Here is a 17,706-nt window from a genome sequence, read left to right as displayed (position 1 = left end):
GCAGAGAATGTTTCTTTTACCTAAAGTTTGCGTGCTCCATGTAGCATAAAATCCACCATTTTGCACCGAATGGTCTGAGTTAAAAATCACCACCAGCTGGTTAGAACCAGACTGGATTGGACTGGGGTTTGAACTCCCACAATACTGTCCTATTATGGGCGATCCAGGAGAACCACCATTCTTGACAGTGACAGAGTCCCAAGAACAGGTTAAATGGTTTTCGATATCAAAGTCACTAAATGTAAGCTGCAGGAGAGAAAAGAAATAATGAGGCACTCTTATTATTTTATAAGTGAGTTTATCTACATAGAGTTAGATAAGGTCCCCACATATTGTTTTATTTTGTTTTAATTTATACAATTTTATATTTATGTCTCTTATTTAATTCTCCCCTACCCTCCTCCTCTCTTTTTCCTTATTGGAGTTTCTCTTAGAAATTGTGAGAAGGGATATTTCTCTCCAAACTGGAGTCATTAGGGGGAGCTCCTCAGTCCCCTGGGCTGGGATGGCAAATCATATCAAGAACATGAATACACCTCTCTCCTGGACGCAGAGTTATCTTCTACATATAGCTTCTCCAATGCTTGAAAAAGCCCATCATTCATTAATTGTACACTTACAGATGTCAATGTATATACTCTAATGGAGACTTTTAGGGAGAAAATGATTTGACTGCAAGATCAAAAACCTAATATTTGCTTAGTAAAAGAACTCTGTTCCCACACAGGACATGATATTGTAGTTCCACAGTTTCAAAAGTAATTTACTCAGTCATCAGAACTCACAGTGAGGGTATGGCCTTGGGGAGCTTCCAACAACCAAGCACAGTGGGTCAGGCTGTCATATAAGGCTGGATAGTTGGGGCTTGTGATCACTCCACTCTCACCTATCTGTATTCCACCACAGTCTGAAATTAGATTTGTAACCTTCTAAATAAGATGGGAAAAAAACCCAAACCCTGCAAATCCAAGGTAAGTAATACTTAAAGGTGTCATATTTTATGATTTAAAAATACAATAAATGAATAAATTTGTGAAATTGGATAAAAGCAAAGTAAAACTGGGTGCAAGATTAGAAATACACAGAATGGTATACAAAGAGTCACATAGTGGAAATAGGTTCAAGTTTAGTATGAAGCAAAAAGAAGATAATCTCTACCATAAATGGAGACTAAATAGATGTGTGTATAACTGAGAGTAAATGTACTAGGGACAAAGTAAATAACAATGCCTCTCCTGAAAAAAACTACTCCAGCGAAAATAAATTATAAGCTGGAAGAATATAATTAGTACCATAACAAAAGACTTTGTCACTTGATAATAAACACATATGTCTGTAGTCAGTTATTAAAGTATACGTTAGCATAGCAAGTGCAAGTGCAGATACATTTATAAAGCATAGTATGGTATGATGTTTCATACAAATAATACTGCCTCCTGAAGTCTGACTCCTTTCTTTCAATCTAATAAAGAAAAATAATCTGACAAGATGGTTGATTGTGTAGATAATCAATCTCACTCCTCCCAATCAACCAATTGATTATAACACAAAAGATGTTAGATAAAACTATCACCAAAACATATTTTGATTCATATCCAGACATAATGGAAAGAAAGGAGATTTCCAAAATCAACAAACAGTAAGTGTACTCAGATTCTGAGGGGTAATCTCAAAAGGAAAGTATATTTGTCTGAGAGGATACAGAACCAAGACGTGGGCCCCAGGGATTGGGGTCTAAGGTTTTGATGACCAGAAAGAAGGAGAACATATGGCCTTGGACCTCCACAAAACCAAGGACTGGAGTTGAGGATGTTACATAAAGTTGGGGGTCTAAAAGGACTGCCATGTTAGTGAAAAGGAACTAGAAAAACTTCAGTGGCCCAAAGAAGCAGCATGGAGTAGTCCTGCCCGTCTTGGGTGAAATTTTCAGGGGCAAAATGAATGTCACAGATGCGAATCCAACACAAAACATTAGCAAATAATATTCAGTAATATGTTCAAAACATACATCATGACCAACCAAGGTTAATCCTGGAAATCAAAGAATGATTTAACAAGACAAAAGTATTTCAATATAATTTATCACATTAACACGTTAGAGGAGGAAAAATAGGATCATCTAAATAGATGCAGAAAAACTATTTGATAAAATTTAATACCCATTCACAGTAACAAAAAAGAGGCAAACAAATTTTCATACACTAAGAATTTAAGGGACTTTCTTTATTCTGATGAGTTTTTCTGAAAATCCAAGAGTAACCAGTATATTTAACAATGATATGTCATAGGCATTGACGTTAAGGTCAAAAAAAGATGCTATCATCTCTTCCATTAAAAATTATGATGATGGTTTAGTTATTGAAATAATACAAGAAAATAAGCACTGTCATTTGCAGAAGATATTATTTACGTAGAAAAAACAAAAATAATTATAGACAAACTACTAAAACTAATGAAAGTATAGCAAGGTCTCTGGGCTAAAGATCAATGTAAAAAAATTTAAAAATTCCTAGATATCAGCAACAACCAATCAGAAAATGTAATTTAGAATGTCTTGTTGACATTGGCAATGAAACCAATTGCAACCTAGAAATAAATCTAACAAAATATATAGGATGTCCCCACAAAATGTATACACACACTTGAATAATTATAAAGGCAGCATTTATTAAAATACATTTCATTTTCAAAATTGAGCTATCAGCTGTTAAAGTATGTATACAGTTTTGGGGACACCCTGTATATGAGCTCTTTACAGAAAATATTATAAAAATTGTATCTACTATCTTATTGCCAGAGTTTGAGAGCTTAATCAGAAGTCTTACCTGTAAAGAAATACTCTGCATGGAATCCAATATGTTCTACACGTTCGTTGGTGACAAAGTGTATCCATACCTGAGGATAAGGTATTACCAGTGGCACTGTAGATGCTACAGGTCCACAAAGTCTCCATATCAGAGGCCCATCAGCATCACCTGAACAAAATAACACACCAAGTGCCATTATTTATACTGCTTTTAAGAAATATAATCAGTGAATTCAGTAGGAATCAATAATAAAAATAATTTCAAGGTATTCACTGACACGTTTAAATTCTTCTTTAAAAACAGACATTTCAAAAATGTCCTCTCCATCTCTGTCAACTGCAAAAGAAAGAGTCCCTCCAGCAGGATAACATTTTTTTAAATGCCTTTTTTTTTTTTTTTTTTATGGGCCTCTTTCTCTAATATAGGTGCCATTTTTTTCCAATTTCTGTTTTCATAATTATTTTAGCATATCTAAATAGAAATGGTACTAATTTAAAAAAAACTTTAGGTTGTGCCTCTTTTTTAGGAAGTAAGAAATATAATGCCAACAGTGACAAAATACATTATCAAGATAAAAGTGATAAGTACTTAATATTTTAATGATTTCTTCACTGTATTTAATCAACTAAAATAAATGGTATTAGTACTCGGGCCAAGAACTATCATATTTGGAGCTGAATATTTTTATGAAGGTTACTTTTCACAGTAATTTGACTAACATTTACAGTGCATCTGCAGAGCTCACACTTATCTGCTCTCTCTTTTTTTAGTCAAACAGCAACACTGATCTTATAAGTCAACAAAAGATAGAATTTTAACTGTCTCTAAAGTGAGGAAGCAGAGAGAAGGTTGCATTTAACAGATATACAGCTGCTTTATTTGATTCTATAAGGCAGTGGTTTTGAGCCAGGTGGCAGTGGTGAGGGTTTACCAGAATCACATGGAGAACATTCTCAAACTACGGCTTCCATCTCTCTCAAGCCCTCTCTAGGTTGGTCTATCTCAGGGAGCCCAGACGGCTCTCCTGCCGAGGTAGTTGGTCTGTGACCATAGACTTTACCTAATTCTCCTTCTAGAAAACTCTGTCCTCCGCGTTCTCAAACCCATCACTGATTCTTAAAGTTGCCCCAGAACATTGCCATCAGCAAACTACATTAGCTTTTGCTGCTTTCAGCCTCTTTTCCTTTAGATCTTGCAATAACATGGGATTTGGTGAACCTTGGACAGCACAGATGGTCTAAAATGTTACTTCCCTTCTCTTTGTTTTTTTTTTTTTTTTACCAGGAAAAGAGTGCCAATGGATAATCTATGCCTTGACTACAGGAAAGGACTCAAATGGATTCATCTTTCACGAATGAGGGTACTTAAACATTCTTAAGAGAATTATGGTTTACCAAGTACACCTCAGTCCCTTTCTATCATGACATCAGCGACAAGCTTGATGGCTCTGGGGACGATTCCTCACATAGCTTCCATGTGCCTCTCCATCTGGTGCATTTCAAAACTTCTTTTGACTTCTAAGGCCTAAGTAAAATTCCGCAGCCACTTTCGTGAATCCTGTAAATTCAGTAATCCACTGACACTGACCATGTTATGTTCCAGTCTCTGAGGAGTCTTGAGTTGAAGACTCAAGATTACAGTTGAAGGGGCCACCTGAACCCAGTGAGAGTGAAAACAAACCGGAATCTCTCATCAATTGAGACATATGATCTGGTTATAAACACTGACTCATCTCTCTCACTGCTCATAGGGCATGTGTTCCTTAGCTGGGCACACACAGAATTACAGCTTTGTCTGACCAACATTCTTTTAAATCCTATGTGCGTATATTACAGCCATCTGACTCCTTTCATCACTGGTGGTCTCTGGGCATCAGAAAAATACTGTAGATAAATGTGAGAACATAGTCTTAGATTGAACTCACCCACTCGGAACTCTAAGACATCAAATTGGCAGTCTTGGTGACTTTCTAGGTAAAAATTCACAAAATGAATGTAAATGGATGAATTTCCCTGATTTGGATTGCTGAGAGTCCATTCACAGTTTAGGTTTCTTGAGTAATTGCTGACTCCATTGTAGCCAGGAGAAGTAAAGTTTCCTTCAGGGGAATTTGTAAGGGACCCGCCACACACTAAAAAAAACAAAAGGCAACAGAGAAAGTAGCAGTAAAATTCATGCCATGACAGAAGACACAAACAATATAGGAACAATCAGTAAAATAACAGCAGCAACATTTTTACTGCTTCCATTCTTTTTCCTAGACGAAGTCCAGGTTGTGGGTAAAGGGCTGGCTCATGCATGCAAACTTTGGAAGAAGTTCCTGTGGGTTTAAAACATATTTTGTGCAAAAATAAGCAACTTCTTTATTTCCCTGTAGGTGAAGGATAAGTGGGTGGCATTTGGCTGTGTATTGATATCTCCTAATTTTGGGCCTACTGTTCATAATACTTAATTTAGAGGAATATTGAAATATAAAGTGGTCCCAATGGCTTTTAATTAGCAATTCTCCACTGTATCCAAGAATTTAATTGGATCAAACAGATCATATAACATTACTGTGCCAATAAATTTTTCCTTTTGAATAGAAAATACTCTGCATATCAATAAAATAACTGAAAAAATTTTTTTAATATTTAGTTTAAATTTTCCTAAATTTAAAACCTCTTAGATAATAACATCAATTCAGAAAGGAGGATATTTAGAATAGAAAGGCCATTTGTTGCTTAATTTTTAAATACTCTATGTCAAATGTGAACCCCTCATTCATTTACACTGGAAATGTGTGTAAGGATGAATGACTAAGAAACAATAAAATCTGTCTGAAATTAATGTAGTTACTTTCTGGAAAGGAATTACCTTCTTAGAGGTATATGTTCTCTCAGCATGAAAGAATAACAGAGGACTACAGAACTGGAAACCAACTCTAACGGCGACATTGCATGAAACTGAGCTAGCACCTCTTCTAATAGCATTTGTTAAAGTTTTAATTCACAATGGCAGCCTTCTTCCCAAAACCAAAAGAATTTTTTTTTTCAATCTGGGTTTTCTATTTGGTTATGCATGTCGTCTTTTTTTTTTTTTTTTTTTTTTAAATATATCTTCATTGATTTCAGAGAGAGGAAAGGAGAGGGAGAGATAGAAACATCAATGATGAGAGAGTCATTGATCAGCTGCCTCGAGCCCACAACCTGGGCATGTGCGAATCGAACCCCGATCACCTGGATCTTAGGTCAACGCTCAACGCTGAGCCACGCCCGCCCAGCCGGGCAATGCGTGTCTGTCTTATGTTGAAGATCCTAGGCGTAACTTTAATCACTACTGTTGGCAGTAGCTGTGGCAATGCATAGGCATTTATAACACCCTATATTACCCGCATCTTCACTGGATGTGTAGGAAGCAGTGAAGCCTCCATATGGCCTGGATCCATCGGTGAAATAAATGACTTTCATTGTATTTCCTGAAGATCTGATCTCATCACTTATATTCACACTGCTACACAGCTTCCCGAGCTGGGGTGAGTTACTTCTAATGCCATTGAATACCTGTTAGAAAAACAGTTTAACCTTTAGATACACAGTCCATCTTACTGAGCATTTCCTAGGAGGTTATATTCCCAGTCCAGACATACTTCCTTCTAAGGAAACCCTGTGCTAAGATGAATTACTTAACAATACGGGCTCCTAGCCCAGTGCCACAAACCACCATGTTACCCAGAGCACATTTTGTGGCCTCCAGGTCATTTCACTAAATGAAAATATAGCAGTAATGCCTGCCTGCCATGTGGTGACAAATGAAAAACTGCTGTACTCTTTGCAACAGGAAACCGTGCTCTAAATGTAAAGTAGATATGCCAACATGCATGCACTTTAGTTCACAGAGTCCACCTATGGGCAGTTTTTTCTTAACAGTGCATCAGACCTTTGATATTTAAAAGGAAGGCTTACATTTTACTCTCTGATGATGTAAAGTATGTAACCAAATAGGTTAAAATGCCTTGAAAAGTAATTTAAAAAGCCAATCTCAATATCAATTGTTCTTTCCTAATTACTACTAGATTCAAGCTTCAATTCTCTTACTAATTTGAATTTTAAAAGGCAGATTAGAATATCGTTGACTCCAAAATATTAAACAGTAACTCTAGCTATGCACATAGTTATAATAATTGGCAAAGTATGATTTCGCTTCTGTACAAAAACAAGTGAATGTTTTAGCATGCCTGGTTTTCACAGTTCAAGGATGATCCAGAAGTAACTAAACAGTAATTGAATGAGTGATTATTTGACATGCCCCCCCTTTTTTTTTTATTTGAATAGCTCACAATTAGAAATAATGTATCAGAGTATGACACTAAGAGCTATGGAGAAAGAGAAAGTACTCCATCACAAAAGGTATAAGCTCTTCTATTTACTATAATTGATTGTTAAATTTAGCTCCTCCCTCCCTCCCTCCCTCCCTCCCTCCCTCCCTCCCTCCCTCCCTCCCTCCCTCCCTCCTTCCTTCCTTCCTTCCTTCCTTCCTTCCTTCCTTCCTTCCTTCCTTCCTTCCTTCCTTCCTTCCTTTTTTCCTTTCTTTCTGAGAATTTCTCAAATAAATAAAGGGTGAGCAAAGGAAAACCCACACCCCCTTGTTTGAAGTAGAGTGAAGAGCAAACGAAACAAACATCAAACCTATAAAAATATGTTGCAAAGGAAAAGAATGTGGACATCATACTAAAAATTCAGAAATTAATTCTGAAAGTGTTTCTTTATTGGAGTTTTAACCTCCCCAGGAGAAAAGACCTATAGATATGACATCTGTAACCTCCTATGGTTAAGTAGTCCTCTCTCCCCTTGTCACCTCCCATGAAGCCCACAAGTTGACAGCCCCAGCCATGCACACAGAGCTTCCAATCAGGCACTTAGTACTTCATTCTTAAATATCAGACATTTAGGGAAACATCTAATGTCAAAGGCAGAGACAAATATATATAAATGGAAAACAGGAACTGAAAGGAAATTGACCACATAAAAAGCAAAATGCTTCAAAATTATGATTAATATATTCATATATGTATATGAACATATATATGTATATTGAACATATATATTTAAAAATATATGACATATTCAAAGAATAAGACTAAAGTTTAATTTCTGTTAATCCTAACCCGAGGATATTTTTTCCAAGTACAATTCTATGTATACACAGTCTCAAAATTTTGTCACTCATCTTCACTTCCCTAAGAAGCTGCAAGAGCATATGCCTCACCAAACAGAGAAAACTAACCAAGAAAGGGAAGTGCTCATATCATACAGCCGGGTATCCAGCCCAGGGGGGAAAAAAGGGACTTGGAAATTTGGTGAAGGGAAATGTCAGCATGACAGCTGGCATCAGGCGTGGGGCTGATGAACAAAGGCTCAAGGAAGGATATTGCTAAGGAAAATGAATGGAAATAATAGACGTGCTTTGTTATATAAGGCAGGGTGGAAAGTGTGTCTGGAATGGAAAGTGTGTGGAAGAATTAGTGATAGATGCATAGAAAACCAAGAAAATGTAAAAAAGGTGTTATTATTATTACGTGAAAAAACAAAAACAAACGCTATCAGAGAACAATACCTGGCTTTGTTGCAAATGATGTTTACATGATCATAGTTATGTAAACATTAAATAACAGTTTAAACAAAATCTGTGACATAAGTATTTTGGGAGGAAGTCGGGGGAGTATGTGGCATGTGCCTTTGTGGTGGTGGTAGGGGCTGGTTTGTGAAGGGAGCTAAATCCTCACCGTCCATAGCTGGAGGTAGATAGATAATGCCTAAGATCCAAAAATAAAAAAGTAGCAGAATAGGAATATTATTTTTAAATAATGACAGAAATTCCTCAAGTAGTAGCTAAAAAAGTTGAAAGTGGATGCCTTTGGCATATGTGATTCGGAGATGGGGAAATGAGAAGACATAATTCAGCATTTGTGGCCATCGCTATCACTTTTTTTTGGTAATTATTTGAGTTCCAAAACTAGAATTCTTCATGTTATCTTTCCTATAGGGCATGTGGATATTTTGCTGGTAAGATTCTTAATAATCATTATATTCAATTTGCTCTCAACTATGGAAACCATTTCAAAGGGGAAAAGACAGCATATACATCAAAATGCTAACCAGTGTGTAGAATTCCAAGGACTTTTCTGAACTCTCTTAATTTTGGTCAATAAGCATCCATTGTATTTATAATCAGAAAAATAGATGAAAAGTAGTATACAAGTGAATTTATGTCACGTTTTTATAATTACATAATATTATCCATTGCCAAGAAAAGAAAATGCATCAATATATGGTATAGTGGGAGTACTTAATTTTTTCCTTCAGATATTAGAACTTGGCAAAATTGTAAGCTTGAATATGATCCTTTTAGGGTAATAAAAAGTGGTAGTAACCTATGAAGATGTTTCATACTTTTGAAACTCACTACCCAACAGTAGACAATAAGAATAGAAAACAAAAGCCTCTTGCTTTTAAAAAGAATAATGATAGTACTCCTACTATTTATTCACTCAACAGTGGTTGTCCTTAAGTGCCAGGCACTGGGCATTCAGCACTGAAGGAGGCCACGTGCATGTCCTAATGGAGCTCGCAACTAGTTGGGGGAGCAGGCAAACAAATAAATATGTGGAGTGTCAGCTGGTCTGAAGTGCTGTGAAACCAATAATGTAGGGAAAGGGCGAAGCCAAGATGAGGTCTATTTAATGTGGGGTGCTTGAGGAAGGCCTCATAGATCAAGTCATTTGAGCAGAGATCTCAGTGAAGTGAAAGGGTAAAGTAGGAAGTCATCTAGACAAAGGTCACAGTGCATGTGAAGTGGGTTGGGGGGTGGGAGGATGGGTCTCAGCATATGCAATGAACTCAAGAGAGGCCAGTGTGTGGCTGGCTGGATCCTAGTGAGCTAAAGGGAAAGAGAGTGTGAGATAAGGTACAGAGATAGGAAAGGAAGAGGCAGAAAATAATGTAGGGCCAGTGGGCCAAGGTGAGGATTTGGGATTTTCCATTAGAGGGTTTTCAATGAGAGCAACACAATACTTACACTTAAACCCATCACACTGGCTACTGTGTTGAGAATGCAGGGAGACAGGGGTGGAAGTTATGAAAATAAATCCGAGTGGTGATGGTGGTAATAGTGGATATGATGAAAAGTAGTTAGATTCTGGATCTTTTTAAAAGATACGGCCAATGGTACTTGCTTATGGATATAATATAGTGTGAGAGAAACGACTCCAAAACAGACATCAAGGTTGACCTGAGCAATCAAGAGTTTGGAATTGTTATTTACTGAGGTAAGAGAGCCTAAAGAAAGGACAAGCTGGTCAGGAAAATATATTAATATTACTCTGCAATCAATACAGTATATATGCATATAGATCTGTCATTTCACAATGAACAATCTTCTTCACACTCATGGATCTCACTTTTGTCTCCTGCTAAGGGAAGGTGAAAATGCTGAGGGTGCATTTCAGAGCATTTGAGCTCGGCAACACAGAGGACAAGCAGCCATGGTCTCTCAGATGAGTCACTCAGTATCTCTGCATAGAACAGTGTCATGCAGGACATTCATCTGTTTAAAACTTTTGGTGGTGCGTTGCTCTGTGTCTCTGGTCCCATTTAGCCATGTGCTACCCATAGGCTTAATTTCTCTGTTTACCCTATTTTGCTCTTAAAATTTATCCTACCTATGACCCTGATGTGTGCTATGACAACAGCCTCTTAAAACAGCTTTTACAACTATTGTGGCAGTCTAGTGAGAATTTGTCCTATCTAAAATACTTAGAATTTGTCTGAGATTCAGTTGCACAATGGGGATATTCCTGACCTAGTTTTCTGACTATGATTTATGAGCCAATAAACTCCTTAACCAATGGAATATAACATCCCTGACTGCACGGGACACTTACTGTCACACTCTCGCTGTTGCAGGATGGATGAGCTTCCAGCCTCAGGTTGTTAAAAGTTAGGGTGACCTGCTTTCCTTCCTGCACAGTGATTCTCCACTCACAGACCCGGCCATGGGGGTTTGGGTTAGGGTAGCTGGGAGAAGTAAATGTTCCAGTAGGGCCCTGTAGATCCCCACCACATCCTGAAGGGAGAAAAACAAGGAAACTTCCAATGAAACCAAACTGACCCCTTCTATAAAGAATGTTCTCAACATTATTATTATATTTTTTCATTCTCACACTAGACAAAATCATTGCTCTTATTTATGTGGACCCTGAGAAAGAAGATGCTTACTAAGAAGGGCTCTTGGTGGCTAACTGGGCTCAAATTTGAAAAACAAAGTCTAGCAGCCATTTCTACACAGGTGCCTCTCTTGAAAACTGCAAACCAGGGAGGAGCTTGCACTGAACTGCCCTCCTTCACTGTTTCTGCCATGTGAGCCAGCCTTTATAAAGTTCCTGGAATCCTATTTCAACCAGTAGGACTGAGGCTTTCCCCATCCAGTCAGAACTGCACAGTTCAATCTCCATCAGCTTCTTCACCACCAATCAGAGTGGCTCCATTCTGACCAATCAGGACAGTGCCTTGTGGACCAATCAAACTGTGAAAATTTGGAGTCCTCATTTGCATGAGGACAGACCAATCAGGGACCAGGAGTGGGGACTTTTGTCTATTTAACTCAGCTTCCCCCTGGCTCTGGGACCACAGTTTCCTCAGCTGAAGCTGAAACCCGGGATGTCTCACTAGAGTAGAGGGGAGCAGACCAGTGCAGGCCAGAGCCAACTGGCGCAGGGCTGGCCAGCCGGGCCCCTGACCCAGGAGCTGCCTCGCCCCAGAGTGGCCTCCCAGCCATGCTGTTTTCACAGCTATGTTGTATCACAGCTGAGCTGTTCTGTACTCATAAAGTTTCCTCTTCACTGCGCCCCAAATTGAAGATTCCTGCTGACACTGAATTGACGCCAATAAGCATCAGTTGACATAACAATAGGTATGTGAGGACTTATACAAAACATTCGTATTCACTTCCTATTAATAATTAATCTTTGTTTCCATGGGTGATAATTCACAGCATTTCATCATCATGGCCCAAGAAATATGAGAGACCAATAAATGTAGTAATCTTAGAGCCAGGAAAATCAGAGCCAAAAAAAATCCTTTTTTTTCCAGACAAGATCTTCATTTTACCTGAGTTCTTCAGGGAATTTGGAATGCACATTCTGAGTAGGACTAATGGGCTGGCGTCCTTCAGATGAGTAATATAGTACAGCTCCCTTCCCCTTACATCTCTCCGAGTGCTAGTTCCCTTCCCTTGTAGCACTGATCACAGTTGTGGTTTGTCACTTTTCGCTGTGACTATTTGATGTCTGCCTCACCACTAAGCTGTAAGGTCCAAGACGACAGGGGTCATGTTCTCACCCCCAACTGATATAACGTCAGTGCCTAGCAGAGTGTCTATCCAGTGTAGGTGCTCAATAAATATATATATTTTACACAAATCCCTGACCTTACCTTCCAAACTGGATTCAAACCGTAGTCTGAATCCTGAGGCAGTAAGAGAGCCATCTGTGACAAACCTGACCACGGCGACATTGCCAGAAGTGTCTATGCTGTCAGGAATGATGTTTCCACAGTATCTGCCCAGTACATTTCCTGTGATAGTCAAAGAAGTAAATAAGTCAAATACGTATGTAAATAAGTCAAATACATATGTGTCCAGGTGATTGATTTTATTTAACCTCTACTGGAGGTGTTCTGCACATATGAAGAAAATAATAAAAGGTTAAGACCCTGTCTATGAAGAAATGATAACCTCTGTCAAAAGAAGCAGGACAAACATGAATAAAAATCAATATATTCAAATATATGAACTGTAGCAAAAATGGCAACCACTTAGGGTGAAGGTACCTCAGCACAGTGAGAAAGGCTAGCTCATTTGGTTAAAGAAATGGTCTGAAGAAATAGAGTGACAAGTGTCCATCTCATATTATTTCTAGGCTACATTACCCTTTCCTCTCCTTACCCAACAGGATATCCCTCAAATAACTGCACATGGCCCTGGAATGTCTCAGCAGGAGGAAGCTGCCTTCCCACCACCGTGCTCTCTCAGTGGTCTGCAGGGTAAGCTATAGAATGACACCTGTGGCTCAGGACACCTGTTGTTTAGGGTGCATGGAGGGAGAGAAAGGCTGGCACTTTGCACATCTGATTGATCTTCACTTCTTTGCCAAGAACAGACAAAGTTTTGCCTTTCTTGGAAGTGAGGAAACTCCAGAGGCTGAGTGAGTACATGTGAAAATAAACACCCCCAAAGACAGCAGGCATCTTTTACTGACCAGAGGTATGGTTTTCCCAGATCTCAACAAAGTCTTTCTCACAGCCAGAGGAATTCTGAAGGTTAAAGTCTTCAAAATGGATGGTGAGATAGTGTCCTGAGGCACCCTGGAGATGCCACTCACAGAATAAATCGTCTGAATATGGAAGTGTTGGGTACCCGATGCTTTGGATGACACCACTTTGCCCTGTCAATGTTCCCCCACACTGGGCTGCAAAAAAAAGAGCAATATTAGTTTTTTTAAAATTTCACCAGCACATCTGAAAACTTGTAGGTGTCAAGCGAACATGAATTGAAGTTTTAAAAATTCTGAAAATGTTTTATTAGTACTTTCCTTACTATTCGAAATAGTAAAGAGAAATGAGAGCACAAGTTCAATCCAATAATGGGAAATTATTGGACTAGAAGACTGCTGGAGGACACATTCTGTAATATCTCTTTAGTTCTCTTAGGATGCCATGTAAAAGCTATTAGTTGCAATTACATTTCATATCAAGAACCAACTGATAGATTGATAGGATAGGGCCTGTCTAGTATCCTGTGTTGGTAATTCTGAAGACTGAGTACAAATTCAGCTGGAGAGAGTGCTATGGTTCATTTCTAGTTTAACTATCAAATACATGTTTTACTGTAGTAACTGGTATCTCAGGGCCTTGAAAATTACTATTCAATTATTTTTCATTAGCTAGATGTGATAGATTGACCTATATACAATTTGCATCATGTTATGAAACAACTGGGCTTTCCAAGTGCTGGATGTGTCGAATATATTTGGTTAGTGTCCAGATCCACCTTTAATTCTGTGTAATTGTGACCCTATTATAATGAATTTTCAGTATGCATACTTATTGCTAATTTTTTAAGTAAGGAAATCAAAACACTAAAGAGACATTTGTTTTTTGTCTGGTGACTGATTTGGCACTAGAGGCTTAGGGAGAAAATCAACTCAATTATCTATTAATGACGAGGAGTTCAAAATCACTGTTCTAAATATAGTTATTATTTGCTAAAGAGTTTTACTATTTAAAGTAATACATATTTCATGATGATAGAAAGAAACAAGAATTTGATTTAACTGAGTGTCTTTTTCACACACAAATTAGGATAAAATATAAAATATTCAAGTTTATAAAGAGTGTTTTAAAATGAAAATCAAAGTAAAAATTAAAATTAATCAGTGACTTGCAGTTTTAAACATTTATATTCCTTATTTCTATCATTAAAATAATTATTAAAGAACTTATAAGCATATATGAACCGCCCATGGACACAAACAAGAGACAGGTGAAGGTCTAGGGTGGGGTGGGAGATAGGTGGAGGGGAGCAAAGGCGGGGAAATTGGGGACATCTGTAATACTCTCAGCAATAAAATAAATTTAAAAAAATAAAATAAAATTAGGCAGATGGAAATACTTCTTTTATAATGGTGTGGGGTTGTTTTTTTAAGTTTTAATGTATTTATTCTGTCACTAGTTTCTTATTGAATATAAAAAGCGTTACCTATAGAATACTTGGCCTTGAATCCCACATGAGTGGAGTTGTTGTCAGACCGGAATCTCAAGTATATCACCTCTCCTGAGGACAACTGACTGCTGGGCAAAGATGTCCCACAAAACTTGGAAATTATTGGTGCATTTGAATCAGCTCCATCTCGCAATTCAAGATAATTGGATGTACAGCTAAAGTGAAAGAAAGTTCTGTTTAATATATAAAGACAATTGCTTTGACATATTTTGCTAAAAAAGATTTCACTCACTTTTTCCAAGGGAATTATTAAGTTATCTTTTCTGGAGCAGAAAACACTGTGACAGTCAATTTAAGTAGGGTGTTACTTGAGAATACTGTATAATATTCTTCTGAATCATGACACACCCCTCAGTTAGTAGCTCAAAAAGACGGGTTTTACATGTACCACACTGAAGAATACTCACTTGCCTCCCATATTCTGCATTAGTTTTACAAATTTAAAAGTCATTCTCAAATTATCCCCTAGGAATTTAAAAACACACACAAGTATTTTATTTCACATGATTCAACCCATTTCACTTCACAAAGATGAACTCTCTCTTGACAGCTCTGTGACCTGGGCTCATGGAGTCTCAGCTGGGATTTTCTATGTCCATACAAGCAGATTTACTCAATATTTAATGAGAAAGTCAATCAGCCAATGAATGCTCACTGACTGGGAGAGTGGCATTGTATAAGGTGCCCAGAAATGGTAAACAAAAGCTCTTGTATCTAAGTTTTGTACCATACATGTATTTATGCAAACGCATGCACACTTTTATTAAATGAAGTATAAAATAGATTTGGGGGGGGGGTCTATGTAGTTATTCTCTTTGTGTTCAACATAGTATGACTTACTTTCTGGTGTGTTATCTTTCAGAATTCTTATTAAATAGAAATTAGAATTTGTACTGTACTTGCTTTAGTTCTGTTTCTGACCCCTGGTGTCACATAACTCAAATTTCCATTTGTTACACAGATATTTTATCATTTATGACACTCAGCATGGGGCTGGGCAAATAAATCCTCACCTAGCAGAGACACTATACTTTTCCTGCGAGAGGAAGAGCAGATCACATAAATCTCAAACAGCCATCCTCAGTGTCTCTGGGAGGATGCGCACAGGGTCACGAGAACAATATCTGTGGACGATCTGCTCAGCTGAGGGGACAGTGTCTGGCAGGCAATGCTTTCAGGCTGGAGCATTAAGCATTTCCCTTCCGCAACCCTGGATTTCCTATGCAGTATGTGTTGCTAAGAAATGAAGAAGAACATTGTACTGAGACATGGCAGCTAAAAAATATACTAACTCTGGCTAGGAGAAAAATTAAATGGGGGTGACCTACTTGGGTGTCACTTCAATATTGAATTGATCTTCGAACTGTAGCCTTATGAGCTTTCCAGGAGGCGCGGCGATGAGCCAGATGCAATCAGCGTGCTGGGGATAACTGTCTGGGTAGTTGGGGGAGGTCACATAACCAGCAGAATCTGCATCGTGGATGTAGATATTGCCCCCACAGGCTGTCGGGAAACACAGTTAAATCAATCTACAGTCTGGAGAAAAAGAATGGCATCAACTGCCATGATCATTTTTAAAAGTCTCTTTATCTATATTTCCAATCTCAATTTCCTTTCATCTGAAATTATCTTTATTTAGTTTTGAAGCAAATAAATTCTGAATTTGCTATCATGGAAGTTGCCAAGTGTGTCACTTTTTAGTTTGCCAAACCAAGTTTCCTTTTTCCTTAAGGCCAACAGAATGACTGGTGCACAGCGCAAGCGGTAGGACATCATGGGAGCAGTGCTATGTCCCCTCCACTTAAGCAAGCATGTAAATATAACTGCCCACTGACTGCTCAGCTCAGTAGAATGATGCAGAGCCCCGGTCTTAATGTGTTTAAAAGACTTAGCAGCTATATATTTGCACAGCTCCGTGGGCATTCGCTCATTATGTTTCTTTGGGAGTTAGATGCATTTGAGGAGCAAGAGATGGATAGCATGAGAGAATTTATTAGCCACTTTATGCAAAAAGATAAATGAGCTTTTAGACTTTTCTAAGAGACCAAAGCATTATGTAAACAATACTTTCATTTTATCAACAAGCATTTTTTTTGTCAAGCTCATCAAACCAACCAAACAATAAACTGACTAAATGGGGTAATTAACGGTTAACCTGTCCAATACCTTAGCCTCACAGATACCAGGTCTGCTAAATTCTACTGACATTTATTTCCACTGTCATTCAGCCACTTATGGTCATTTCCTGAATTTTGTTATTACCCAGAACTCCTTCATCTCTGAAACTTTAAAATGCAAACTCCTCTGATTGCCTTTAACTCCCTCACTCCTAGTTTTTCCTTCAGAATTCTTGCAAAACCTAAATTTCCTGGTTGTGTTCCATTCAAATTGTTAAGCATTTCCTGAGGCCCCCAGGGGAAGATGAGATGAGACAGAAAGCTTTCTTTTCGTGGAATTATCTCTCAGTTTCCAAAGTCCCATTTCCCTTAATCCAGTCCTGGAAGAGGTGCAGCTGGAGAATCGGTAGAGCTAGAAGCAAAGCCAGTGTCCAGTTTCCTTTCCATGGTGGAGCTGGGTCCAGTACAGCATTAGGCCAGTTGCAGTCCATCAGTCCATTGTGTGGGGTCCACATGGCCGGGAGTACCTTAGTTCAGGGTCTAATACTTTTTCCCTGAATTACTCTTTCATCTGGTCTCTCCACCTTAGTCTTTCTCCTTTCAGTGTATTTTCACTGCTGCATTCACACTCATGTTTCGAATCTGATCATGCCACTCATGCTTTGGATTAAGATCTTTCAAGGGCTCCCCATTGCCTTTCAGCTAAAATCATAACTCCTTATGGTGGCAGCTATCGCCCTTGCATTATGATCCCTGCCTGCTTCATCACCATTATACAGGGTGTCCCCCCAAAATGTATACACACTTTAACAGCTGAGAGCTCAATTTTGGAAATGAAATGTATTTTAATAAACACTACCTTTATAATTATTCAAAGTGTGTGTACACATTTTTTGGGGACACCCTCTATTTACCTCTTTTTGACTCTATTCCCTGGCAGTAGTGAATTCTTTCAGGTGGGATGA

The 17,706-nt window shown here is 38.2% G+C and overlaps 1 protein-coding gene across 1 annotated transcript in view; it reads right to left on the bottom strand.

Annotated features, from left to right (window-relative positions):
• CUBN (cubilin) overlaps nucleotides 1-17,706 on the bottom strand; it is a 258,721-nt gene that overhangs the window by 69,014 nt on the left and 172,001 nt on the right. Inside the window, exons 44-53 of the mRNA XM_081135485.1 lie at nucleotides 15,953-16,127; nucleotides 14,601-14,779; nucleotides 13,102-13,311; nucleotides 12,278-12,418; nucleotides 10,729-10,910; nucleotides 6,178-6,349; nucleotides 4,732-4,938; nucleotides 2,826-2,975; nucleotides 786-907; nucleotides 21-246 (exon numbers count right to left, since the gene is read on the bottom strand). Coding sequence (XP_080991611.1) covers nucleotides 21-246; nucleotides 786-907; nucleotides 2,826-2,975; nucleotides 4,732-4,938; nucleotides 6,178-6,349; nucleotides 10,729-10,910; nucleotides 12,278-12,418; nucleotides 13,102-13,311; nucleotides 14,601-14,779; nucleotides 15,953-16,127 — 1,764 coding nt within the window. The remainder of the gene's footprint in view (nucleotides 1-20; nucleotides 247-785; nucleotides 908-2,825; nucleotides 2,976-4,731; nucleotides 4,939-6,177; nucleotides 6,350-10,728; nucleotides 10,911-12,277; nucleotides 12,419-13,101; nucleotides 13,312-14,600; nucleotides 14,780-15,952; nucleotides 16,128-17,706) is intronic.

Source organism: Miniopterus schreibersii, assembly GCF_964146895.1.
Source record: "Miniopterus schreibersii genome assembly, chromosome: 1".
Lineage (NCBI taxonomy): Eukaryota > Metazoa > Chordata > Mammalia > Chiroptera > Miniopteridae > Miniopterus > Miniopterus schreibersii.
Note: the sequence above shows the minus strand (reverse complement) of the source record. Positions and strands in the feature narration are given on the sequence as shown.